General features: G+C 34.7%; 2 protein-coding genes across 12 annotated transcripts in view; one reads left to right on the forward strand and one right to left on the reverse strand.

Annotated features, from left to right (window-relative positions):
* msantd4 (Myb/SANT-like DNA-binding domain containing 4 with coiled-coils) overlaps positions 1-9594 on the forward strand; it is an 85769-nt gene extending 76175 nt beyond the window's left edge. Inside the window, exons 4-5 of one of the 3 annotated variants that reach the window (XR_015509922.1) lie at positions 3020-3163; positions 9224-9587. The gene's annotated coding sequence lies outside the window, so the exon portion shown is untranslated. Of the gene's footprint in view, positions 1-3019; positions 3256-9223 lie in introns of those variants that run through there. The other 2 variants (XR_015509921.1, XM_087284754.1) reach the window with 2 other exon arrangements.
* gria4a (glutamate receptor, ionotropic, AMPA 4a) overlaps positions 1-27917 on the reverse strand; it is an 877747-nt gene that overhangs the window by 645455 nt on the left and 204375 nt on the right. For 2 of the 9 annotated variants that reach the window (XM_087282680.1, XM_087282678.1), the window contains 3 exons: positions 25213-25327; positions 22074-22330; positions 11553-12710 (listed from right to left, as the gene is read on the reverse strand). The exons of 1 other annotated variant lie outside the window; for it this stretch is intronic. In XM_087282680.1, the coding sequence (XP_087138806.1) occupies positions 22076-22330; positions 25213-25327 (370 nt within the window). In that variant the 3' untranslated portion in view covers positions 11553-12710; positions 22074-22075. 9 annotated transcript variants of the gene reach the window in all.

The raw sequence follows: 27917 nt of genomic DNA on the forward strand, positions 1-27917 counted from the left end.
AACTATCTGGAAGTCAAAACGCCCTCAAATTGACATCTGTCATTGTCGTCAAAAATGTTAATCGATTTGACGTTAATAGACTACCTTGATGTCAAAAAGGCATCAAATTGGCATCTAATATTGGCATTAAAATCACATGAAAATGCTAATCAATTTAATGTCAGTTGATTACCTTAATGTCAAAACTGCATCAAATTTACATTTTATATAGGTAAAAAAAAATCGTTTAAAATGCAAATTGATTTGATGTCCATTTAATGCCGTTTTTTAGTTGACAACCTTGATGTTAAAACGGCATCAAATTGACATCATATCGATTTGCACTTTTGACGTGTTTATGATGCCAATATTAGATGGAAATTGACAGCCTGGATGTCAAAATAGCATCATATTAACATCTAACATTGGCGTCAAGAATGCAAATCAATTTGATGTCAATTCAATGCCATTTTAACATCAACGTTTCCAACTGACTTTTACTAATAGCATCAAAAACAAGTCAAAAATGCAAATTGATTTGATGTCAGTTGACTATCTGGATGTCAAAATGCAATCAAATTGACATCTAACATTGACGTCAAAAATGTAAAACGATACAACGTTAATTGTCTGCTTTGATGTTAAAACAGCATCAAATTGACATCTAAGATTGGCATTAAGAAACACATGAAAATGCTAATCAATTTAATGTCAGTTGACTACCTTGATGTCAAAACGGCATCAAATTTAAATTTTATATAGGTTTTAAAAAATAAATAAAAAAACGTTTAAAATGCAAATTGATTTGATGTCGATTTAATGCCGTTTTTCAGTTAACAACCTTGATGTTAAAACGGCATCAAATTGACATCATATCGATTTGCACTTTTGACGTGTTTATGATGCCAATATTAGATAGAAATTCACAGCCTGGATGTCAAAATAGCATTAAATTGACATCTAACATTGGTGTCAACAAATCAATTTGACGTCAATTTAATGTCATTACAACATCAACGTTGTCAATTGACTTTTAATAATAGCATCAAAAAAAAGTCAAAAATGCAAATTGAATTGATGTCAGTTGACTATCTGGATATCAAAACGCCATCAAATTGATATCTAACATTGACGTCAAACATGTAAATCGATTTGATGTCAGTTGACTACCTTGATTTCAAAACGGCATCAAATTTACATGTAATATAGGTTTCCAAAACACATTTAAAATGCGTAACGATTTGATGTAAATTTGATGCCGTTTTAACATCAATGTTGTTAATTGACATCTAATGATGGCGTCAAAATGCGTCAAAAATCGATTTGCATCTTTGACGTGTTTTTTGACGCCATTATTAGATGTCAATTAACAACCTTGATGTCAAATTGGCATCTAATATTGGCATTAAAAAACCCAAAATGCAAATCGATTTGACGTCAATTTAATGCCGTTTTTCAGGTGACAACCTTTATGTCAAAATAGCATTAAATTGACATCTAACATTGGTGTCAACAAATCAATTTGACGTCAATTTAATGTCATTACAACATCAATGTTGTCAATTGACTTTTAATAATAGCATCAAAAAAAAGTCAAAAATGCAAATTGAATTGATGTCAGTTGACTATCTGGATATCAAAACGCCATCAAATTGATATCTAACATTGACGTCAAACATGTAAATCGATTTGATGTCAGTTGACTACCTTGATTTCAAAACGGCATCAAATTTACATGTAATATAGGTTTCCAAAACACATTTAAAATGCGTAACGATTTGATGTAAATTTGATGCCGTTTTAACATCAATGTTGTTAATTGACATCTAATGATGGCGTCAAAATGCGTCAAAAATCGATTTGCATCTTTGACGTGTTTTTTGACGCCATTATTAGATGTCAATTAACAACCTTGATGTCAAAAAGGCATCAAATTGGCATCTAATATTGGCATTAAAAAACCCAAAATGCAAATCGATTTGACGTCAATTTAATGCCGTTTTTCAGGTGACAACCTTTATGTCAAAATAGCGTCAAATTGACATCTAACATTGGTGTCAACAAATCAATTTGACGTCAATTTAATGCCGTTTTTCAGGTGACAACCTTTATGTCAAAATAGCGTCAAATTGACATCTAACATTGGTGTCAACAAATCAATTTGACGTCAATTTAATGCCGTTTTTCAGGTGACAACCTTTATGTCAAAATAGCGTCAAATTGACATCTAACATTGGTGTCAACAAATCAATTTGACGTCAATTTAATGTCATTACAACATCAATGTTGTCAATTGACTTTTAATAATAGCATCAAAAACAAGTTTAAAAATGCTAATTGATTTGATGTCAGTTGACTATCTGGATATCAAAACGCCATCAAATTGATATCTAACATTGACGTCAAACATGTAAATCGATTTGATGTCAGTTGACTACCTTGATTTCAAAACGGCATCAAATTTACATGTAATATAGGTTTCCAAAACACATTTAAAATGCGTAACGATTTGATGTAAATTTGATGCCGTTTTAACATCAGTGTTGTTAATTGACATCTAATGATGGCGTCAAAAATCGATTTGCATCTTTGACGTGTTTTTTAACGCCATTATTAGATGTCAATTAACAACCTTGATGTCAAAAAGGCATCTAATATTGGCATTAAAAAACACAAAATGCAAATCGATTTGACGTCAATTTAATGCCGTTTTTCAGTTGACAACCTTGATGTCAAAATAGCGTCAAATTGACATCTAACATTGACGTCAAAAATGCTAATTAATTTCATGTAATTTTAACATCAAAAACGTCAAAAATGCAAATTAATTTGGTGTCAATTAACAACCTTGATGTCAAAACGGCATCAAATTAACATCTACTGTAACACTGGTGTCTAAAAACACATAAAAACAATTACATGACTGTCCTCATTGATTTTTGACACGTATGAGGACATATTTTTAAGCTACTGCTCTAGCAATGATATTCATCTTTCATGTGTAATATTTGAAGCGCACTAACAGAAGTGTTTGTGTTAGTCCGCATAAAGCCTGCGGGATTGAAGCGCCAGCAATCTGGGAAAGAGAAAACGAGCGCAGAAAACTGGGATGTCTGATGAAGTGGAGATCTCCAGAGCGAAGCGGATCCTCCCTGATGATGGAGAGCCTCAGATGTGTGTGTCTGTAAGTGAGAATGAGCCAGAAGTCTTTCTTTTTCTTCAATGCAGTCTATCGAGGCTTATAAAGCCTGGGTTATACCTCAGACATCTTGAGAGAAAGAATACTGGGGTCATTTCTTCTTATTTATTTTAAAAGATTAGGTGTTCTTGAGTTTTAATGCTTTTTTGATGGGTTTTCTTTCTTGGGAGAAATGTGTGTTGTGAAATATGGTTTGTATGTTTTATTTTTACACTGAATACAATATGACAGCGATTAAATGGCAGTGAAATATTTGACAGTGACAGTAAAATAATATATATATATATATATTTATAATGTGCAACATGGTGGCTCAGTGGTTAGCACTGTGGCCTCACAGCAAAAAGGTCACTAGTTTGAGCTCCGGCTGAGCCATTAGACTTCTCTGTGAGGAGTTTGCATGTTCTCCCAGTGTTAGCATGGGTTTCCTCCGGGTGCTCCAGTTTCCCCCACAGTCCAAACACATGCACTAAAGGTGAATTGAATAAACTAAATTGGCTGTAGTGTATGAGTGTGTGTGAATGTGAGAGTGTATGGGTGTTTTCCAGTAATGGGTTGCGGCTGGAAGGGCATGCGCTGCATAAAACATATGTTGGAATAGTTGGCAGTTCATTCCGCTGTGGCGACCCCTGATGAATTAGGGACTAAGCTGAAGGAGAATGACTTGGGTTTTAGGTGTAATAGGTTTTAAGTCATTTTTACAATGGGTCTATGCTGGTCAATAAGTTAGAAGATTTTGGATTTAGTCTAGTAAATTTCACAAATATTTACATGCAATACATTAGCTTTTTAGTAACACTTTAAAATAATGTCCTGTTTTAAAATAGTTATATATAACGTATATATAACATAAGCCCAAACAGTTTCAGTGGGTTTCAGTGTTGCAGCAGAAATGAAACGTGATGGTTTTGTTTCCATTTCCCTGCTCTGAGAGCGCAGCTGGACTCTTATGTGGACTACCGTGGTCTGCTAGCACACAACAGAAATGTGTTTGTAAGGAACACTTTTTACCCGGGAGCCTTTCGCATCTGGAAATGGTGAAAATCTGGATTTTCCGCTCGTCTCCTTTTTAAAAAAAGACGCATCTTCAGTTGGTGTTGATTGTCCTGTCTCTACAGATTTGGTAAGTGATCGATCAGTGGTCTTTGTTTGTTTATTTAGATGGCAAAGTAAGTTCGTATCGTCAGCAGTACGCTTTCAATGTTTAAAGACAGACCTTAGTCAAAATGATTTAGTTACTGAGTTTACAGTACGTTAACATCACTACAATATTATGAACTGAAAGATCCGCTGTAAATGCTGCTCTCTGAGTGTGAACATCGCAATCAAACTATTACCGTCGTGTAGGATTTTCACCGCATTTTGTGTATAGTCTATACACACGCTTTCTGACACTATTCTCTGCACCTGCTAAGTGTATCTGAGGGTGCTTTCACACCTACACTTTTGTTTCGGAACGTGTGTCGATTGGCCAGTTAGCGCGGTTCGTTTGGCATATGTGAACAGTGCAATCGCGCTCTGTTCCACGCCAAAGTAATCGCTCCGAGATCGCTTGAGTGAGATGGTCTCGGCTCGATTGAAACGAACCCTGGGGCGGTTCGATTGCAGTGAGAAAGCGATCCGATCCGAGCGCGGTTATATCACAGTGTTTTATGGATATGTAATAGGCTTACGGCTATATGAAGAGAGAATTATGAGTATGGCGGGAAGTTTCGCGAGTCTCCGGATGCCCGCAAACGAGTAATCTCCAGGTAATCTCGCATCTCCCTCCCGGTCCTCAAATAGTCATCGTCGCGCACCCTTCTCAAGCCTTGTTTATACTCGACGCGTCCACTTGTTCGCTTGAGTGCGCGCAGCGAATGTGATGTCATCGCGGAGTTTGCGGAGGCATCTCTCCTCAGACACGTCGCGCGCGCACCCTGTCAATCACCACCAAACCACCATCTCTCCTGACAGCTGAGCGGGACGCTGCAAAATAAACCCTGACACTCTGACCAATGTGAGGAGAGTTTACTCGCACGTGACTTGTTTTAGCTCTTTTGGTCCGATTAGAAACTTTGCAGTGTGAAAGCGAACCGCTCCAAGAGCAAAGAGCAACAATGTAACAATTGTAATCTCTGTTTCGGAACAACTGAATCGATTCACAGGTGCAAATCCAAAACTGCAAAATTAACAACTGCAGATCCAAACTGCAGTTAAGGTCGACAAATTAATAATTTGGCTAATAATGAGATTACTGACGTCCATGTAAACCTAGCCACTGTCTTTCTCCACTACATCTGTGCTTGTTTGTCTGTGAAAATCATTAAAAAAAAATGAAAAACATTCAAATTTACAGGGTAGGCCGTTTATTTGGATACACCTTAATAAAATGGGAATGGTTGGTGATATTAATGCCTGTTTGTGGCACATTAATGTATGTGAGGGGGCAAACTTTTCAAGATGGGTGGTGACCATAGTGGCCATTTTGAAGTCGGCCATCTTGGATCCATCTTTTGTTTTTTCTATAGGAAGAGGGTCATGTGATAGTTCAAACTTATTGGGAATTTCATAAGAAAAACAATGTTGTGCTTGGTTTTACCTTTACTTTATTCTTTCATGGGTTATTTACAAGTTTCTGACCACTTATAAAATGTGTTCAATGTGCCGCACATTGTGTTGGATTGTCAATGCAACGCTCTTCTCCCACTCTTCACACACTGACAGCAACACTGCAGGAGAAATGCCAGCACAGGCTTCCAGTATCCGTAGTTTCAGGTGCTGCACATCTTGTATATTTACTGTTTTTCCTGTGAAATTCCCAATAAGTTTGATGTGTCACATGACCCTCTTCCTATTGAAAAAACAAAAGTTGGATCCAAGATGGCCGACTTCAAAATGACCATCATGTTCACCACCCATCTTGAAAAGTTTACCCCCTCGCATACACTAATGTGCCACAAACAGGACGTTAATATCACCAACCATTGCCATTTTGCCACCACAATATCAAATTTTATTAAATATGAGTTTAGATGCAAGTTTCCAAAATTGTCTGAGGGACATCCCCTTTTTGCCAAGTAGGCCCACCTTGTGATTTATCTGCTTATGTAAACTATAAAAAAAAAAAAAAAAAAAAAAAAATATATATATATATATATATATATATATATATATATATATATATATATATATATATATATATATATATATATATATATATCTATAAAACTATACATTTATATTAGCCTGCTTCATATTAGCTATATGTCTGATAAGCTTTTATTATTAATGGAAAATGCACAGATATTGGTGTTTCACGATGTTTTAAACTACAATATTTGAATCTACCTAGCTTAGTTTACAATGTTTACCTTGCTCTACTTACATTAAATCTAAATCCTAAATATCAGAAATGACAACAGATTGTTCAGATTTAATTCATGTCAGTATTAATGTTATTGATTAATGCACTTACTGACAGATTTCATTCATTCATTTTCCTTCTGCTTTTTCTCTGGTTTATCACAGCGGAATGAACCGCCACTTACTTAACAGATGTATTGTTAATTTTAGGTGGTTTGTGTATGTGTTTTATGTTTGGTTGAATAATCTCTAATTGATCATATCAATTTGCACTTTTGACGTGTTTTTGATGCCAATATTAGATGAAAATTGACAACCTGGATGTCAAAATAGCATCATATTAACATCTAACATTGGCGTCAAAAAAAAAATCAATTTGACGGAAATTTAATGTTGTTACAACATCAACGTTGTCAATTGACTTTTAATAATGGCATCAAAAACACGTCAAGAATGCAAATTGATTTGATGTCAGTTGACTATCTGGATGTCAAAATGCCATCAAATTGACATCTAACAATGACGTCAAAAACGTTAAAAATGCAAATCGATTTGATGTCAATTGAATACCTTAATGTTAAAACAGCATCAGATTGATATATGAAATTAGCATCACAATGTTTTAAAGTACAATATTTGAATCTACCTAGCTTAGTTTACAATGTTTACCTTGCTCTACTTACATTAAATCTAAATCCTAAATATCAGAAATGACAACAGATTGTTCAGATTTAATTCATGTCAGTATTAATGTTATTGATTAATGCACTCACTGACAGATTTCATTCATTCATTTTCCTTCTGCTTTTTCTCTGGTTTATCACAGCGGAATGAACCGCCACTTACTTAACAGATGTATTGTTAATTTTAGGTGCTTTGTGTATGTGTTTTATGTTTGGTTGAATAATCTCTAATTGATCATATCAATTTGCACTTTTGACGTGTTTTTGATGCCAATATTAGATGGAAATTGAACACCTGGATGTCAAAATAGCATCATATTAACATCTAACATTGGCGTCAAAAAAAAAATCAATTTGACGGAAATTTAATGTTGTTACAACATCAACGTTGTCAATTGACTTTTAATAATGGCATCAAGAACAAGTCAAAAATGCAAATTGATTTGATGTTGGTTGACTATCTGGATATCAAAACGCCATCAAATTGACATCTAACATTGGCGTCAAACATGTTAATCGATTTGATGTTAATTGACTGCCTTGATGTTAAAACGGCATCAAATTGGCATCCAATATTGGCATTCAAAAAACATGAAAATGCTAATCAATTTAATGTCAGTTGACTACCTTGATGTCAAAACAGCATCAAATTTAAATTTTATATAGGTTTAAAAAAAAAACTTTTAAAATGCATCAAGTTGACATCTAACATGGACGTCAAAAACGTTAAAAATGCTAATCGATTTGATGTCAATTGAATACCTTAATGTTAAAACAGCATCAGATTGATATATGAAATTAGCATCACAATGTTTTAAACTACAATATTTAAATCTACCTAGCTTAGTTTACAATGTTTACCTTGCTCTACTTACATTAAATCTAAATCCTAAATATCAGAAATGACAACAGATTGTTCAGATTTAATTCATGTCAGTTTTTATGTTATTGATTAATGCACTCACTGACAGATTTCATTCATTCATTTTCCTACTGATTTTTCTCTGGTTTATCACAGCGGAATGAACCGCCACTTACTTAACAGATGTATTTTTAATTTTAGGTGCTTTGTGTATGTGTTTTATGTTTGATTGAATAATCTCTAATTGACATCATATCTATTTGCACTTTTGACGTGTTTATGATGCCAATATTAGATGGAAATTGACAACCTGGATGTCAAAATAGCATCATATTGACATCTAACATTGGCGTCAAAAAAAAAATCAATTTGACGGAAATTTAATGTTGTTACAACATCAACGTTGTCAATTGACTTTTAATAATGGCATCAAGAACACGTTAAGAATGCAAATTGATTTGATGTCAGTTGACTATCTGGATATCAAAACGCCATCAAATTGACATCTAACATTGGCGTCAAACATGTAAATCGATTTGATGTTAATTGATTGCCTTGATGTTAAAACAGCATCAAATTGGCATTTAATATTGGCATTCAAAAAACATGAAAATGCTAATCAATTTAATGTCAGTTGACTAGCTTGATGTCTAAACAGCATCAAATTTTAATTTTATATAGGTTTAAAAAAAAAACTTTTAAAATGCATCAAATTGACATCTATCATGGACGTCAAAAACGTTAAAAATGCTAATCGATTTGATGTCAATTGAATACCTTAATGTTAAAACAGCATCAGATTGATATATGAAATTAGCATCACAATGTTTTAAACTACAATATTTGAATCTACCTAGCTTAGTTTACAATGTTTACCTTGCTCTACTTACATTAAATCTAAATCCTAAATATCAGAAATGACAACAGATTGTTCAGATTTAATTCATGTCAGTATTAATGTTATTGATTAATGCACTCACTGACAGATTTCATTCATTCATTTTCCTTCTGCTTTTTCTCTGGTTTTTCACAGCGGAATGAACCGCCACTTACTTAACAGATGTATTGTTAATTTTAGGTGCTTTGTGTATGTGTTTTATGTTTGATTGAATAATCTCTAGTTTTTCAACTAATTACACTGTCTTGTCTCAATAGGTGGATTTGGAGGTTTTTGCATAAACAGCAGACGTGGATTCAGCTGGTTTTGACGCAAAAGAAAATCTAATTTGTTAAAAAAACAAAGAATTGTCTAAAGTGATACTTATGAAAAAAGTTATTTTATTTACCAGCTAAAAACCTTATCATTATATATAAAAAGAAACAGAAAGAGCCTGATAGAAAATGCTCAATTACAAGACAAGAGTTCTGATGGATTTAGAGGCTTTTGCATCTGAACTCTTCATATATATATTTTGATTGTCTAATAACTTGCCAAATAAACATATAATTAACCTAGTTAGGCCTATTATTGTCACTAGCTGAATACTAGTATGAATATGTTCTCTAATTAAAACTAACCAAAATGCATCATTGTGTTTGTTTGTTTATTTATTTATTTATTTTGGGTATCAACAGTTAGCAAACAGGGCTTGGATGATATTCATTTATTCATTTTCCTTGGGCTTGGTCCCTTATTTATCAGGGGTCGCCACAGCGGAATGAACCACCAACTATTCCAGCATAAGTTTTATGCAGCAGATGCCCAGTACTGGGAAACACCCATACACTCTCACATTCACACAATCTCATGCATCACAGCCAATTTAATTTATTCAATTCACCTATAATGTGCATATGTTTGGACTGAGGGGGAAACCGGAGCACCTGGAGAAAACCCACACCAGCAGGGGGAGAACATGCAAACTCCACACAGAAATGCCGACTGACCCAGCTGGGGACCGCTGAGCCGACGTGCCGCTCTTTGAATGACATTAGGGTGAGTAAATCCAGCCTGATCTCACGAGAAAACGTAAGTATTTTACGTTTTGTCAGTTTAGTGGCGAATTCGTACAAGTTCAGTCGTTCAAAAATGTACGATTTTAAAAAGGAGTGGTGGCACCATAGACTGTAAAATATATGGACGTAGTATCCGTGACGTCACCCATAGGTTTCTAAAGAGCGCAAAAGAAGCCACAAGTAGGCGCGGCCAACCGTCGCCATTTTGTTCCCGCGTCATCACGCCGACGGCGGGATACCAAACATGGGCAAAGAGGCGGAGAGTGAGCGGAGCTACAGACGCATGCTGCATTTAGGTTGGACCTGGTTCAGACACCTGGTTTACTTTGGGAGACCGCTTAATACTTTATCACTTGTGACTCGTTTGTATTCTGACCACTTGTGCTTGGTTGTACACTATATCAATAAAGTGTTTAGACTTTAGTCTAATAAGTGTTTAGTCTTTTAAAAACACTGCTGTAATACATTGAGCCACTAAACATTGTTCTTATGACATTTTTTTCAACAGGAGGAAAACGCGAATTACATCAAAACACTACAGATATAGTCTGTGTTAGTTAATGTAAGACTATTAATGAAATCCAGCATAACACTGTATGACAACACTTCAGATGACTGATTTACAGCCTACAGCTAATCAGTCTGACAGATTCTGGAGTGCATTACAGCTCTAAATATAAATATAAACGATAAATGATCTTAAATAAAACAAATACATGTATAGAGATGGTATATAAGTATATAACTTTACTCACATGGGAAACGAAGGCCACGTGAACGGTTTGTGAGCACAATTAAGTGCACTCAGCATACCATGCCATCTAATAATTGTAGGAAACAATACCAAAAGGCAGTTGACTGTATAAAGCCACATAAAACAACAAAGAAATACGATAAATATGCCGAGTTCAGTGGCTAATCTGCAGGATTCAGCTGAGGTGACGTGACGGCGACCAACGAGACCTAGCTGTCACTCAAGTGACCACGCCCTTAATTATGCAAACTTAATATAACTTAATATAAAGGAAACGGATGAGTTATTAAAAAATTCACCCCCCTCACAGTTGTCATGAAGGGTAATATTAGCTGTATTAACCAAAATCTTTTTTTTGTACCAGGCTGTAAACACCTTTTTTTCTGCTGTAAAGTTGGCCATTCTAACAGTGGGCTCAATTGAAATTTGCTCTGTTTTGGAGCCAGGAGCGGCCAGGACTAGCGGAATTTCGGATGAATTGCAGTTTTAGTTACTTCCGTATTGGCCTACTGAGAGAGAGCGGGAGGTTGCCGCTTGGGTGGCACTCAACCCCACCCCTAACCCCAACAGTCATTGGGTGATGAGCAAATCGTATTAAAGTGTACGAGTTAGATTGTACGAATTCATACAAATTAGCCACTAAATCTAAAAGTTACGAATTGCCTTGAGATTGTGTCGGTAAATCATATAACTGGTCGAACTCTACCTTTAAAATTCTAATTCAATAACCTCAGTGGCATCAGCCTTTGTTCAACACGCAAATAAAAACAATGATTTATAGTATAAATGTTCCAGTTTTATTTGAATTGGTGGGTACAAAGAGAAAAGCAAAAGAAAACAAAACCAAACACCAAACGTGAGAGTCAGGAGTCGGTGTGTGTGATCCTGCTGTGATGATGCGGTGCGGCGTTCACATACGCTCGCGTGTCCGTGTGTGTGTACATGTGTGTTTGTGCGAACGGTGAAATGCGTGGACATTCATTAAAGACAAAGACACGAACACACACTGCGTTACATCAGTTATCAAAAACAATTGTTAACAGAACAGATGCCATGGTCTCACACGCAAACGGTGCTGTTTTTAGTCCCTCTATTATATAGATTTGTTTCTGTAGATATAATAATAATACTTGTGTGTTTTATAAAAGGTCTCTTAATTACAAGTCAGGTCTCTCCCTATGGTCATTATTGCAATGAATTATTACCTAAGATGCTTTATAAAAGAATCGTGTTCAGCTTTTACTACTGGTCTATTTACAATTCAGTCCCGAAAAGATACAAATAAAATAAAACAAAAAAGCAAGCGGCTCCCACTTTTTTCCTCTCCCAAAATGAACGTCGTTGTCCTCCTCGGATGGCTCCTGAGAGAATATCTACATACGGTTTAGTAAATACAGCTAGTGGACCAAATGCGTCGTTCTGTTGTGAGTTAATACGTCTAATAATGCTGAACAGGGAAGCGCAGCTAATGTCTTTACATGTACAGTTATCTGGTCTTCTACGTGATTTTTTTTTCATCTCAATGTTGTTGTTTTTTTCTCCCCAAAGGCTTCAGTTAAGGCATCACGGATCCTTGATGCTCGACTGCGTCAAAACGTTCATCTCAGTGTTTGTTTACAATTTTTGACGTCTTTTTTTTTTGTCTGTTTTTTCCTCCCGAGGGCTGAATTGTTTTTCTTTTCAGGTCCAAATCCCTGGGAAGCGCAAGCCGGCGTGTTTCTGAACTTCGGATAAGATGGTTTAAGGCACAAGGTGAGTTTTTGGTTTCTATGGGAGGTCGGAGGACACCACGGCGAGGGCGGGGCCATGTCGGTAGGAGGGGCCAGAGTGCACGGCCTTAGGGCAGTCTGGCGTCAGGACACGCCCATTTTCCCCCAGGCTGCCCGTGATTGACAGGCGGGCTTTGTTTCTCATGGCTTCCGAGAAGGTGAGCTAGAGGAGGGGGCGGGATGAGAGGCGGAGTCAGAATACGTGGAACTCTCTGGGGGAGGGGCAAACAATATGACAGTATGACAACGCAACCACTGGAGACACATTCATATAGACAGAGAGAGAGAGAGAAGCTCAAGGCCACTGGCACAGACAACATCTCAATCAAAAAATAGACAACATGGCTAGACATCTGCATTTCTAACGCAAGCGTGCAGCCCTTCGCTCATGTTTGATTTGTTAAATCCCGCTAATTCTGTTTATTTTTGGAGTAATAGTGTCCCATAACACTTTATACGTTCATACTGCTAATGCTTCGTAGGTGTGAGTCTAATATATGAAGCATTATTGGGCATCAGTACAGCATTATAGATTGGTTTGTTGATGTCACTTACAACAAAAAGACAGTCAAACGCAACCGAACATCATTAAACCAACAGCCGTTCGATCTATAATGCCCTGCTTGTGTCAAATAATGCACTGCACGTACTGTAGCTGCTGTCTATAGCAGAGGATCTCAACTGCTTTTGCTTTGGGTTTCACAATTATTGAGTTATTTTTAACCCTTGTATTACCATAAAGATGTGTTTTTATTGGTAAAATACTGTTAAATGCTACAGAAAATATCTGTAACCCCGATAACAGTACATTTTCTTAATATATATATGATGAATAGCTGTAAATTGACTTTCAAAGAGTTCCCTGCATGAAACTTTACTTATATTTTTTTGTTTTTGATGTTGTTATTATGGTTCTTTTTAACCAATGCTTGGTCTCATTTCAAAGATGACACTAGTCAGACTGTAGTTAAAGTTAAAAAGTTCAAATAAAGTCCAATAAAATAAAAGTTATGTGTCTTTATATTCCAAACTTGAAGTTGATATCTCTAAAAATGAGCTTTTGCTAAGATTTTGAATAACTGCAGTACCAAACATGACCACTAGATTTTACATTGGTGACTATATAGGAGCATGTTTCTGTGTTTTTAACAATATAAACCATATTTTTTCATACTTTTGACAATCTTTATAAAGTAGGCATAACAAATAAGTAATGTGCCTTTAAGTTTATAAAAGTGATAAAACAATAAATGTATATTTTATTATATTACAAAACATATATATTTCACAGAAAACCAAAGATAAATATCTAAAGAAATTATATTCCAAATTTAAAGTTGATATCTCCAAAAATTGAGCTTTCACTAAGATTTTATTTAACTGCAGTACCGAACATGACCACTAGATTTTACTTTTTTTTACATCAGTTACTATGTAAGAGCGCCCCCAATTTCTGTGCGTTTTTAGGAATATGAAACATATTTGTTCATACTTTTGACAATCTTTTTAAAGTAGACATAATAAATAAAAGTAATGTGCCTTTAAGTTTATAAAATAAATAAAACAATTAATGTATATTTTATTATATTACATAACATATATATTTTTTTACAGAAAAACAAAGCTAAATATCTGAACAAATTATATTTCAAATTCGAAGTTGATATCTCCAAAAAAAGAGCTTTCACTAAGATTTTGTTTAACTGCAGTACCAAACATGACCACTAGACTCCACATTGGTTGACATCAGTGACTATTGACCTTATTCTAAAATGCGGAAGTGCGCCTGTTTTCGCGATAGTCTTAGAACTTCCGTTTCAGTCGCCTATGGGAAAAATGACAAGGAATAATAAACGGCAAAAAACGGTCAAACTACTTGCTCTACAAACAAATGTTTGCATGACTATACAGACCAAGTAGAATAATATACCAAGGAAATATCAGTTTGCAACATCAAACAGCGAAACTAGCGGTTTTTAATGTATAAAAATGAATGGAAGTGAATGAGACCGGAAGTCTCGTGCCAAAAAGATTCAAATGGCAGCGTCCGCTCATCTGCGGAGAATAAGGTCAATATAAGAGCGCCCCCAATTTCTGTGCGCTTTTAGGAATGTGAACCATTTTATTATATTATATAAAACATATATTTCTCAGAAAAACAAAGCTAAATTTCTGAACAAATTATATCCCAAATTTGAAGTTGATACCTCAAAAATGAGCTTTCACTAAGATTTTGTTGGACTGCAGTACCAAACATGACCACTAGATTTTACATTGGTTTACGTCAGTGACTATATAAGAGCGCCCCCAATTTCTGTGCAATTTTAGGAATATGAACCATATTTTTTTCATACTTTTGACAATCTTTGTACAGTAGACATATTAAATAAAAGTAATGTGCCTTTAAGTTTATAAAATAAATAAAACAATTAATGTATATTTTATTATATTACATAACACACACATATATATATATATATATATATATATATATATATATATATATATATATATATATATATATATAAATATATATTTACAGAAAACCAAAGCTAAATATCTGAACAAATTATATTCCAAATTTAAAGTTGATATCTCCAAAAAAAAGAGCTTTCACTAAGATTTTGTTGGACTGCAGTACCAAGCATGACCACTAGACATTGGTGACTATATAAGAGCGCCCCCAATTTCGGTTTGTTTTGAGGAATGTGAGCCATATTTGTTTCATACTTTTGACAATGTTTGTAAAGATTACATTATAAGTAAAAGTTATGCGCCTCATTTACTCATTCATTTTCTTTTCGCCTTAGTCCCTTTTTTAATCTAGGGTCGCCACAGCGGAATGAACCACCAACTTATCCAGCACGTTTTTATGCAGCGGATGCCCTTCCAGCCGCAACCCATCTCTGGGAAAAAGTTATTTGCCCATAACATTATAAAAGCAGTAAATCAATGAATGTATATTTTATTATATTACATAAATTATATATATTTCACAGGAAAACCAAAGTAAATATCTGAATAAATTATATTCCAAAGTTGAAGTTGATATCTCCCAAAATAAGCTTTCAGTAAGATTTGGTTGAATCGCAGTACCAAACATGTTTCCTACATTTCCATACTTTTGACAATGTTTGTAAAATAGACATTATAAATAAAAGTTAAGTTTATTAAAGTAATAAAACAATAAATGTAAATTTTTATTATTTTGCATTAAATATATATTTCACAGAAAACCAAACTAAATATCTGAACAAATTAAATACCAAATTTGAAGTTCTCAAAAAATTAGCAGTACCAAACATGGCCACCAGATGGCATACAGTTTACATTGGTGACCATATAAGAGCGCCCCCAATTTCAGGGTGTTTTGAGGAATATAAAACATTTTGAGTATTTTTAGTAAACATTTTTAGTATTTTCACACTTTTGGCACTGTAATGTAGATATTATAAATACTATAATGTATTATAATACTAAACTATAAATTAAAAACTATAATTGACGAAATATGGTATTAACTGTTAATTTTGACATTTATTTTACGGTTTCTACTGTATTTTTAACATCAAAAATCTTCCAAACAGAGCTGCCATTTTTAAGAGTAAATTTTATTTACAGCAAACAACATTTTCTCTATTAGGATCATAAAAAGACATGTAAAGTGTCAATTTGCGTTGAGTGTACAGTGTAAATTTCAATTGACTCACACTCGAGTATTTCTAAACCTTCATGAGTTTCTGTTGAACACAAAGATTTAAAATAACCACTGACTAGTATTTTATGATCATAGCAGGAACAAAATACGAGTCAGTGGTGATTTTAAATCTTTGTGTTCAACAGAAGAAAGAAACCCAATCATTAAAGTGAAAGTAAATGACAAAATGTTCATTTTTGGGTGCTGTGTTGCCAACTGTTCAGCGACTTTTCAGACCCCCTTATGCCGAGTTCAGACTGCAGGATTTTCAAAGTAATCGTGTCAGATGTTTTCACACTGCATGACTATCTAGGCTAGCGTTTTGTTGCAGCTTTGTTTACACTGCATGATGGATCGGCGACAGGGGCTTTCACATTGCATGACTTCAAAATAGGAAGAATCGCCGACAACTTTGTTCAAACTACGTCTCACAACCAAAATCACGTAATATATCTTTTGTTATTAACTACATAATGAGATAGAAGCCTTTAATGGGGTAGAAAATGTGCATATTTCCTTAGCTGGGCTTGAAGGGAGTTAGCAATTTCTCCTCAACTTTCTTTTTTAACTTTCTGTATGAAACGTCAAACAGACACAGGTACTCCTGTTAAACCTCCACTAGTTTTTCCTTCATTGGGTCCAAATAAACTGAAAATCAACTACTCCCTCAACCTCCCGCTGGCCTGCAGGTACACACACTAGTGGATGATGCTCTCTCATTGGCGATCGCCGATGTTATTTACAGTCAAAGCTCATGTCACACAGCACGATTTCAATCGCTGGCAGCTCCAGATATTCAGCGACTCATCGACGATTCTCTCAGATCGCATCTTTGATAGTTCATACTGTGTGATTGTTACTCGCATGCATGAGCACTGATTTGCCTGCGATTTCAGGCATTTGTCTGCGATTTCTCAAAACCTGCCGGCGAGTCAAAATCAGGGCTAAAATCATGCAGACTAGACTCGGCAATAGCAACAATTGTTTTTTTTAAAAGTGACTAGTGACAAATCTATGTTTTTTGGTGTTACAGGAGATTTTTATAGACTCTCATGTGTCAGTACTGTATTGTTCAGTACAGCAGTTTCCTCCACCTGCAGCCTAACGCCGTACTCACACTAGGTACAGTTGCCTCGAACCGGGCCAAAGCACACTTGTCCCCACTCCCGTCTCCCCCGACGGCCCGCACTCTCACCACAAACGGGCTTCGGCATGCTTACGTCATTGCTGCTGTGCTGTTCAGTGAGAAGTGCTCTCTCACTCAGCAGCACAGTGGAGATTTCTCTAGTTATATCATTTCAGTCGTTTTATATGCAGTCAAATATTTCGCCAAACAGTCCTTAGGGATGCGGTGACACACAGTCAGATATTTCGCCGAACAGATCCGCCACATTTGGCGCTCATAAACAATCATAAAGCCCTCGTGCTGCAGGAATGAGGAGGTCTGCTGAAGGCGCGCAGCTGTCGTGCAGTGAGGGGTTTGCGTCTTTAATAATCTACGGTAGTTTGCGTTCACTGAACAGTAAGAATGATTAATAAATCCATATGAAACAGCCCCTTAAAAGTCACGTCTCGCTATCAGTTTCTGGCTTTGGCGCGTTTTGCACTCACACACAAGCGTACCGCGCCAAAGCCCAAGTGAACCGCGCTCAGGCACACCTCTTCCAACCGGGCCAGGGCCGGCCAAGTGAACCGTGCTTGAGCCCGATTAAGCGCACTCACACTTCTCAAACGATCCGGGAAACGAGCCTGGGCACGGTATGGATGGCATAGTGTGAGTAGGCCCTAAGAGCAGATCAGCCATCTGCGTAAATGATTAGTGTAATGATCGTCAGACTGTAGTTAAAGTTAAAAAGTTCAAATAACAGAGCTTCTTCTTGGGTACCGATTAGTGTGAAGGGCTACCAGTTATTAAATAACACATTTTTCTTAATTTAATTTTAATTATATGTTATTATTAATAATTAATAATATTCATCTATGTGAAGACATTAGCCCCTTTCACACATACAGACCTTTCCGGAAAATTGCCGGCAATTTTCCGGAAAGGTTGTATGTGTGAACAGGTCCTTTTTGAAAATACCGGTAAATTCGTTCTGGCTATTTTCCGGAAAGAGAAGTTGTAACATTACCGGCAATTTGCCGGAATGCTGCGCTGTGTGAACGCAGAAGGAAGATTTCCGGAATAAGCTCGTGCACGTCTAGAACGTGCTGACGTAAGACTTCTGCTTTAGCCAATCACAACAGTCAGACGCATTTACGTCCGCGCGGTTTGTGAGAATAAAAGCCTTTGAATATTTTTCCAGACACATTAAGCTGCTAGAAGTTAGTCAGATCACGTTTATATGTTCTTCTTAATGCCAACTGTGTAAATAATCATCGATAAGATGCTTATGATAAGCCGTTGTTTGTTTACCTTCAAGCTTTGTGTGTGCCCATGAAACAGCCTGTGAGCGTCAGCACACGCACATATTATGAACATCTCGACATGCGAATATGATCCAGTGAAAGTTGTTTACAATATTGATCATCAAAAGAGTTTGTAATTTAGTCAAATGTTTACAAATACAAGCGCAGCCGTTTAAAGCTCATTTGTGGTGAGTGATGTCAGAATTTACCGGTATTTTGGAATGGATGTGTGAATGCTCTTTTCGAAAAATTTCCGTAACGTCCTCGCCTGTGTGAACAGCGCTTTTTTCAATATACCGGTAAAGTCGTTCCGGAAATTTTCCGGATATTTACCGGTATCACTGTGTGAAAGGGGCTATTGATCATGTTAATGATTTCTCACAGTAGTTGTCAACAATGATTTAACAAGTTAGATAAATATCAATATGCAACACTTCATTTGTCTGAAATTGTTTTTAAAGTTTTTTTTTTTTTTAATATATAACAAAGTAATTTTCAAATTTACACCAATGCAAGTGTGATTTAAAAAGAATATTTATAAAAATATTAGAGCTATTTTTAGAACAGGCCCACGGGCAACTCATGTGAACCTGGCGGGCTACCGGGTGTTGGTGACCCCTGGTGTGAGGCATTTCCCTTGTACAGTCAAACCCACATTTGTTTTAAATGGAACAATTTAATTTGACTGTTTATTCTTTTCTTGTTCACAATTAGAGATATTTTAGTGACCGTTTCGGAACTTGTCTGAGTTTATTACGTTTGAGAGATTACTGCAAATTCATTACACATCTATACTGATATACTGTATTCAAACAGCTATAAATTTAGTTAAATTGAGATGCATAAAGCGTAGTGCTAATATAAATGCCCCTTTATTAACCATAGGCTGTTGAACAAACAGAAACGGTTGTACGTGAAGACGATGTATGAAGTAATCTAGCGACAATTAGCAACTTTTCTGGCAGAGCTTAGCTCTTTTTCAGTGAAAATAGTTGGCAACACTGTTTGGGTGAACTAATCCCTTTCATACTTCTCAAACATTACAACATGAGCTTATTGTTTGAAAGCTTTACTGTTTTGTTCTGTTTTTTTGTGTGGTGAAATTAGTTTAAATCCTCCTAGGGTCATATTGAACTTGTCCATAAAAACACACTCAGAATTTAATGTAATACAAGGGTTAAACCATAATTATTTACATTTTTAAGCTAATTTAATCAGATTTTGAAAAGCTGACTGATAGTTGTCAGAATTATAAGCCCCCCTATATTTTTTCCCCCTAATTTCTATTTAACAGAAAGAAGAATTTTCTAAACATTATAATTTTAATAATCACTGATTTCTTGAAATTGAAATTATCTTTGCCTTGATGATAGCACGTAATATTTTACTAGATATTTTTCAAGACACTATTATTCAGCTTAAAGTGACATTTAGGGCTCTATTTTGACGATGCAAAACGCAGGGCGCAAATGCATTAAGGGCGTGTCAGCATCTACTTTTGCTAATTTAAGGACAGAAAATTCCGCTTTGCGCTGTGGCGCATGATCTAACAGGGTTGAGTTTATTTTCTTAATGAGTTATAGGGGTGTTTTGAGAATAAACCAATCAGAGTCTCATCTCTCATTCCCTTTAAGAGCCAGCTTTGTCGTGCCATAGCGCATTTGCTATTTACATAACGTAAAGTAAGTGAAAGTGGAAAAATGTAGCATTTCACTAGAGAGAAAACAGTTAAACAGAGCATCTACAACGCGAGAATGAAAGATAATGTATCTCATAATCTACTTCCACTTTTGCTCTTGGATAGGGAAACCTTGTACGCACAGACATCAATTAGCCTAAAAATAATTAATTTTGTTTGTTAAGCGCAAAGATTTGTTTCAAACCTATTTCTAAATTTAGTTCTAATTTCCAGCAAACGAATAAATGAACATTAATAACGAAGTTTGCTCAAAAACCTGAGTTATATCCTAAAACACATGCTGTGCCCCATATAGTCTAAAACCTGCAGGTGGACAAATCTAAGCTTGTTTTTAATAAAACAAATATAAATATGGATATAATAAATAATACTGCCAATATTAATTACATTATACATAAGCTAATCGTTATGAATGAACTGAAAAAGCCCCCTGAGATGAAGAAGACATGAAAGTATGGTTTTTATATTTATGTAGGCTAGAAAATAATGTGTTTTGTGATATTTAAATCTTTGTATTTATATTCTATTTATATATACTTAATATTTTAATTATATTTTATTTGTAAAGATATTTGCGTATTGCTCTACATCTTGTGTGTATTAAGCAGTGTGTAAGCGAGGCGCACTAGTAACGCGCTCTGCGCTGGACAATAGACCGGCTTTGTTTTGGTCTATTGAAAAATCTATTATAGTTTCTCAAAATAGCAATGTGCCTTAACACGCCTCCTTTTTTAGATCAGACCGCCTATGGGCGCACAAATGAGTGCAAATGCATTTGCTATTATAACAGCGTGGCGCAAAACATCAACACGACTCTTGCGGCAAGCTGAAACTAGCAAACAACAATTGCGTCGCGCCTTGCTCCACATTGCACCGGGTATATGATAGGGCCCATAAGGCTTAACTAGGTTAATAAGATTAATTAGCCAAGTTATTATATAACAGTGGTTTGTTCTGTAGACAATCCAAAACAAATATTGCTAATAATATTGACCTTAAAATGGTTTTTAAAAAAAACTGCTTTTATTCTAGCTGAAATAAAACAAGACTTTCATCAGAAGAAAAAATACTATAGGAAATACTGTGAACAATTCTTTGCTCTGTTAAACATCACTTGGGAAATACTTGAAAAATAAAAAAGGAGGACTAATAATTCTGACTTCAACTGTATATGCTTAGTCACATGATTTAAAAGCTTTGTTTATATCCTAATAAAACAGCAAGTTGAGAAGCGCTGGTCTATAGCAGAGAGCATCTCTAAAGCATCTCTAATGAAACAGTATATAAGCAGCATTCCTATATAAAGTGTTTTGAAGGTCGCTCACGGAATTTTTGAGATCCTAATGCAATATGGCAGCTTTGTCCATGTATATGTGTGTGTTTTATATGTTCTCCATCTTGTGCCTTTTTTTTGCTTTAATGCAGGTGTCTGAAAACAAGAAAGCCAACAGTGCAAACACCAGCAACTGCAGCCAGAAGACCAAACCGATGCCATCGTCTAGTCAAGGCAACTCCAGAAAAAGAACAGAACGAAAATAAATGAACAGATGCGAAAGGAAACGACAGGCGACAGAAATGAAGGGATCTCTTTGAAGGAAACAATAACAAAACAAAACGTAAGTCAACGTAAAGATGGGAAAGCGGTCACAACATTAGCGGGACGTCTGACGAGGGTCAGGCCGAACACCCCTGCGACCGCAAGCAGACGTATACTGTCCTACCCCTATATCTTTACTGCGTCAGAGCCGTACACGTTGTATCCCTCTCTATAAGTGGCTAAGTTCTGCACACTGTGCGTCGGGCTGGGAGCGGGGCTAAAATTCAGTTCAGCCGATTCCACCTTCAGTTTCTTGGCCTCGGCGCGGGACTTATAGCAAAACTCGACCAGGGCCACCAGCATGGCCAGACCCAGGCCGCCCACCAGGATGTAGAAAACCCCCGCCACGTTGCTGAGGCTCAGAGCCTGCGAACTCTTGTCCTGGAGAGCGAGGGATGCGAGGGAGAAAAGGGAGAAAGATGGAGTTAGGGGAATGCAGGAAGTGGCAAGATCACGATTTCAACACATTTACACATGTTAAACGGTTCAATCAATATGTAATCAATATTAAATTTATAGTCTATATTTAATCAGTAGTCAATTTTTTGTTAACAATAAATCGTTAATATTTCATAAATAGTCTTTAACCTATATGATCAATATTTAATAATTATTTAAAATGTTATCAATAATCAATACTTAATCAATAGTTAACATTTAATCAGTTGCCTATAGTATTTACAATCAATGGTCACTATTCAATCAATAGTCAATATTCAATCAATGATCAATAAATTTTCAATTGTCAAAATGTTATCAATAATCAATATTTAATCAGTGGTCTATATCTAATCAATATTCAATACTTTGTCAAGACGATGTTCAATTAATAATCAATATTGAATCAATTGTCTATAATTTTTTTAATCAACAGTCAATTTTTAATAAATAGATCTATTTGATCAATATTAAATTACTCGTCAATATTTAATCCATGTTCAATATTTAATCAATAGTCAATACATTTTCAATTCTCAAAATGTAATCAATAATCAGTAGTTAATCTGAGGTTTATATTTGATCAATATTTTGTCAAGTCAGTATTTAGATAATAATCAATATTCAATCAATAGTCAATCAATTGTCTATAATATTTTCAATCAACGGTCAGTTTTTTAAATCAATAGATAATATTTAATCAGTAGTCTATTTGATCAATAGTCAATATTCAATCAATAGTTGATATTTAATCAATAGTCAATATTTAATTAATAGTTAATATTTGATTAATAATCAGTAGTCAATATTTAATCAGTAGTCTATTTGATCAATAGTCAATATTTGATCAATAATCAGTAGTCTGTTTGATAGTCGATATTTAATCAATAGTTTACATTTTGCCAAGTCGATGTTCAATTAATAATCAATATTCAATCAATTTTCTATAATATTTTCAATCAACGGTCAAGTTTAAATTAATAGATGATATTTATTCAGTAGTCTATTTCATCAATAGTCAATTTTTAATCAATTGTCGATATTTAATCAATAGTCAATATTTTATCAATAGTCAATACATTTTCAATTGTCAAAATGTTATCATTAATCATTATTCAATCAGTTGTCTATTTTTAGTCAATATTCAATTCTTTATCAAGTCAATAATTAGTTAATAATCAATATTCAATCAATAGTCAATCAAGTGTATATAATATTTTCAATCAATGGTCAGTTTTCAATCAATAGATAATATTTAATCAGAAGTAATATTCAATTCTATTCAATCAATAGTTGATATTTAATCAATAGTCAATATTTGATCAGTAGTCTTTTTGATCAATAGTCTATGTTCAATCAGTAGTCGATATCTAATCAATAGTCAATATTTAATCAATAAATTTTCAAATGTCTAAATGATATCAATGATCAATATTTATTTAATGGTCTATATTTAATCAATATTCAATATTTTGTTAAGTCGATATTCAATTAATAGTTAATATTCAATCAATTGTCTATAATATTTCCCAATCAACCGTGTTTGATCAATAGTCAATATTCAATCAACAGACAATATTTAATCAGAAGACTATTTGATCAATAGTCAATATTTGATCAGTAGTCAATATTTAATCAATAGTTAAATGCACTTTTAACAATGATAATATAATAAAAGTTGTATTGCGTTAAAGTATTTCATGACTTTTGATACTGGTGTCGTTGATTTAATGTCATAAAGTTCTATTATACGCAGAAGAAAAACCAAAGGCTTTTAGATTTCAAATATGAACAAATTATTAAATATGAACAAATGTAAAAATTGTATATTTATTAGATCCTGTTAATCCGCAAATTTAAAAAAGTCATTTTTTTGTAATCCCGTTTTGTTTATTTTTTTAAAACTAGCACATTAAATGTTTTATTTGTAATATAGTTATTAAATCCTATTAATCCACAAATGAACAATTGCAAAAAAATAAAGCTAATTTGTTCTAATATATATTTTTATATATTTTATTAATATAATATATTTTTCATATGTAGTAATTGTTTAATCGTAATTTATTTAACGTGTAATTAATTATTTGTATAGCTATTAGATCATTTCAACCCACAAATTAACAATTGCACTGTTTTTTAAACATTTTATTTTAAAAAAAATTATTTCTAAATGTAACAATTTTATTTTGTATTAATCATTTGCATAATTATTACACAATATCAATCTACTTTGCAATGACGACTTTGCTGTTTTATTTCAATGATTAAAATTTAATTAATTAAATTTTGTATTCTTTTTTTTGTAATTCATTTTGACGTTTTTATTTGTAAACTGCATTTAAGTACACTTGTGTCATATATTATATTGGAAATAAATATTATTTTTAAAACAAAAACATCAAGAAAAATCGACATATTTTTATACTTATTATTATATTGCCTACAATCTGCTCTCTCAGAGCCGGAATGAAATGTAAAATTTAAAATGGGTTTCTACCATCGACCCTTGAAGCTAAAGAGTGAATAATTGAACATTATCCCAGTCTAGTCCTTCTAATAGTGCAGTGTTCACTCTAATTAGCTATCTGTAATAAACGTGCTCATTTATTGCAACAAATCTGCATTCTAGAAAAAGAGCACTGTTTTGATGTCATGAACGTCTAACCATGACATCATAGTTCGGAATTGTGTCGCATTCTAACAGTTCTATTTTGATTGTTCCGAGCTTCAGTCTGGAGACGACAGTGACGTGTTAAGACTACTGTCAGCAGTATTTGTGCTTTTCAGAAATCTGCGCTGTTCAGCTTTTGCCGGAAACTGACCTTACTTCCCGAGTCCTTGGGTCCGCACTCGCCCTTATCGTACCACCATTTATTTTTGAGTTTGTCTAGCACTCCTGCTTCACTCAGTTTCAACACCGCCAGGTTTACCGGCGTTCTTCTCAGAGAGAATAACATAAATAACATCATAGGCCATGTTATTTTATGTTATTAGGTTACAGTACATCTTGGCACACAGTATCAGATGAAGTGATGAAGCCGAGCGCCCATCGGGGACACGTGTGCAGCTCATTCGTGTGTGTGGTTTTGAGCCGCAGACGTACGGATGGGATCTCGCTCCATCGCTTCAGGCAACGACACATACTGCCCTGATTACATTACAAAAGCCAACAATTACTGACAATACAGAACTATTGGCTGATCTCAAACAGCCCACAGCACAGATCTGATGATTTCAAAACTATTCTGTATGTCTAATTGATATCGTTTTTATATGAATTAACTTAAGTTTTTAGAAATTGATTGTACATTTTATTCTATTAAATTATTTTATTTAAGATTTGATCAAATTATTATAGTGACATTATCATGATGAACTCATTCAGTAGCCAACTTGAGTTTATTTGAGTTGCACCTGCTTCTGTCCACCTGTTTTGCCGCTACCACTATTACTTGTGTGTGTCCCACACCTTACGCCTCATTCACACGGGGAGTCAGCGTCAATGCTTCCCATTCACTTTGAATGGGTGACGTCAGGCGTTGCCGAAGTGCATTGTGAATCCATCTGCGCTGCTTCAGAAGCGTTGCTCGCAGCAGAAGTTGGGACTTTCTCAACTTTTCAAGCGCCAACGGAAGCATCAGCCAATCAGATCGCTGTATGCAAATACACCAGCTCAGACAGTAGCTGATTGCGGACTAATTTCATTAATCACATTTTTTTTCATTTACATACATTTCAATTACAATTTTTATCAGTAGATTATTTTTTTTATAATTTTTATGATGACACTTAAAAAAAATTGACAATTTTTTTTTCACATTCTTGAACGTTTTCTTATCTACATTGCATGTTAGATTTTGAGTTGCTCTGTTGTTGTGATTATACAGTATATAGGCCTATAAACCGATTTAATTCGATTTTAATGTTGATAATTTATGGGTAAAGTTAACCAACTACAAATATGTTGCATTATTTTGTTATTCCTGGTATTTTTAATTTAAATGTACCTTTCTATAACAATTTTTATATATGTTTTTATATATGCTGTCAAAAGATTAATCGTCAATTAAAAGAATAATAATGATTAATAACATACAAAATAAAAGCTTGTATTTATATATATATATATATATATATATATATATATATATATATATATATATATATATATATATATATATATATATATATATAAATATAGTGACTAAAATGATTATGTGGCAGATTTTTGCTAAATTTACATTTGCACACTGCAAAAAATGCTTTTCTTACTTAGATTTTTTTTGTTTCTAGTCCAAATATCTACAAGACAAGCAAAACATATTGTCTTGTTTTAAGAAATAATAGGCCGAAATGAAGTGAGTTTTTCCTTAAATCAAGCTAAATAATCTGCCAATGGGGTAAGCAAAATAATCTTGTTTTTCGATTTGTGATAAGATTATTTTGCTTACCCCATTGGCAGACTATTTAGGTTGATTTAAGGAAAAACTCACTTCATTTCGGCCTATTATTTCTTAAAACAAGACAATATGTTTTGCTTGTCTAGAAGATGCTTCTTGATTTAAGAACTTTTAGATATTTGGACTAATAACAAGACACAAAATCTAAGTAAGAAAAGGCCCACCGGTTGAGAATCCCTGACCTATAGCACCTTGAGCCAATGCACACCTCCCACCAGTGCCAATATACAGCCATATCGCACTGCTACAAGTGTCATATTGTGTTTATACAACCAATTGATGGCATAATCGTGTATACAAACAAGAAAATCAAACATGGAGAGTCTAAAAAAACTGTTTGTAAAATGAACTACTTTCTTCTGAACTTCATATAGATATGAAATGTTTAAAGGGCACATAGTTTACCCCTTATTTATGATTTAATATTAGTATTAAGGTTGTTCTGAGTGTGTCAGGTTAGGTTCAGTTCAACACACAGTTCAGATGCTTTTATTATAATGTGTTAAAAGTGTCATGTTGGGGGTGTGTACACAGCTCGCTGTTTTAGGGGTGTGTTACTTTACATGAAAATTTGTTTCGGCTTCCCGCCTAATGTAACAAGGGGGCGGAGCCAAGAGCTCACCTGCTCTGTGTTTGCAACAGACAGGCAGACTGAGAGAAGCAGCAGGAGTGAGAGGATCAGCATTCAGCCGTACATGTACGACTCGGACACAGACCAAGCAGAGAGTACACAATCATTTGTGTCTTTGTAAAGTTTTACAGCCAGCTGTGTGCTAGTTTCAAATTCCGAGCTTACACCGAGACTAATAACCACGCACTCTGAATTAACTTTGACTGAGGCACCGGATGCGCCGCTCAAAGCCACGACATGGCAAACCAGACACTCTCGGTGGTGTGGCAGAAACATGAAGTGTCCCGAATTGTCGCACCATGCATTTTAGAACTCTAAACACAGGTTTAAATTAGGGCACACACCAGCCGCTGACTTGAAGTGCAACCGCGTGCACTCTGACAGAAACCCACGCCCAGAATTCCAAAATGCATGGTGCTGTGTCAGCCTTGCGCCA

This window comes from Danio rerio, chromosome 15, assembly GCF_052040795.2.
Source record: "Danio rerio strain M-AB ecotype USA chromosome 15, GRCz13ab, whole genome shotgun sequence".
Lineage (NCBI taxonomy): Eukaryota > Metazoa > Chordata > Actinopteri > Cypriniformes > Danionidae > Danio > Danio rerio.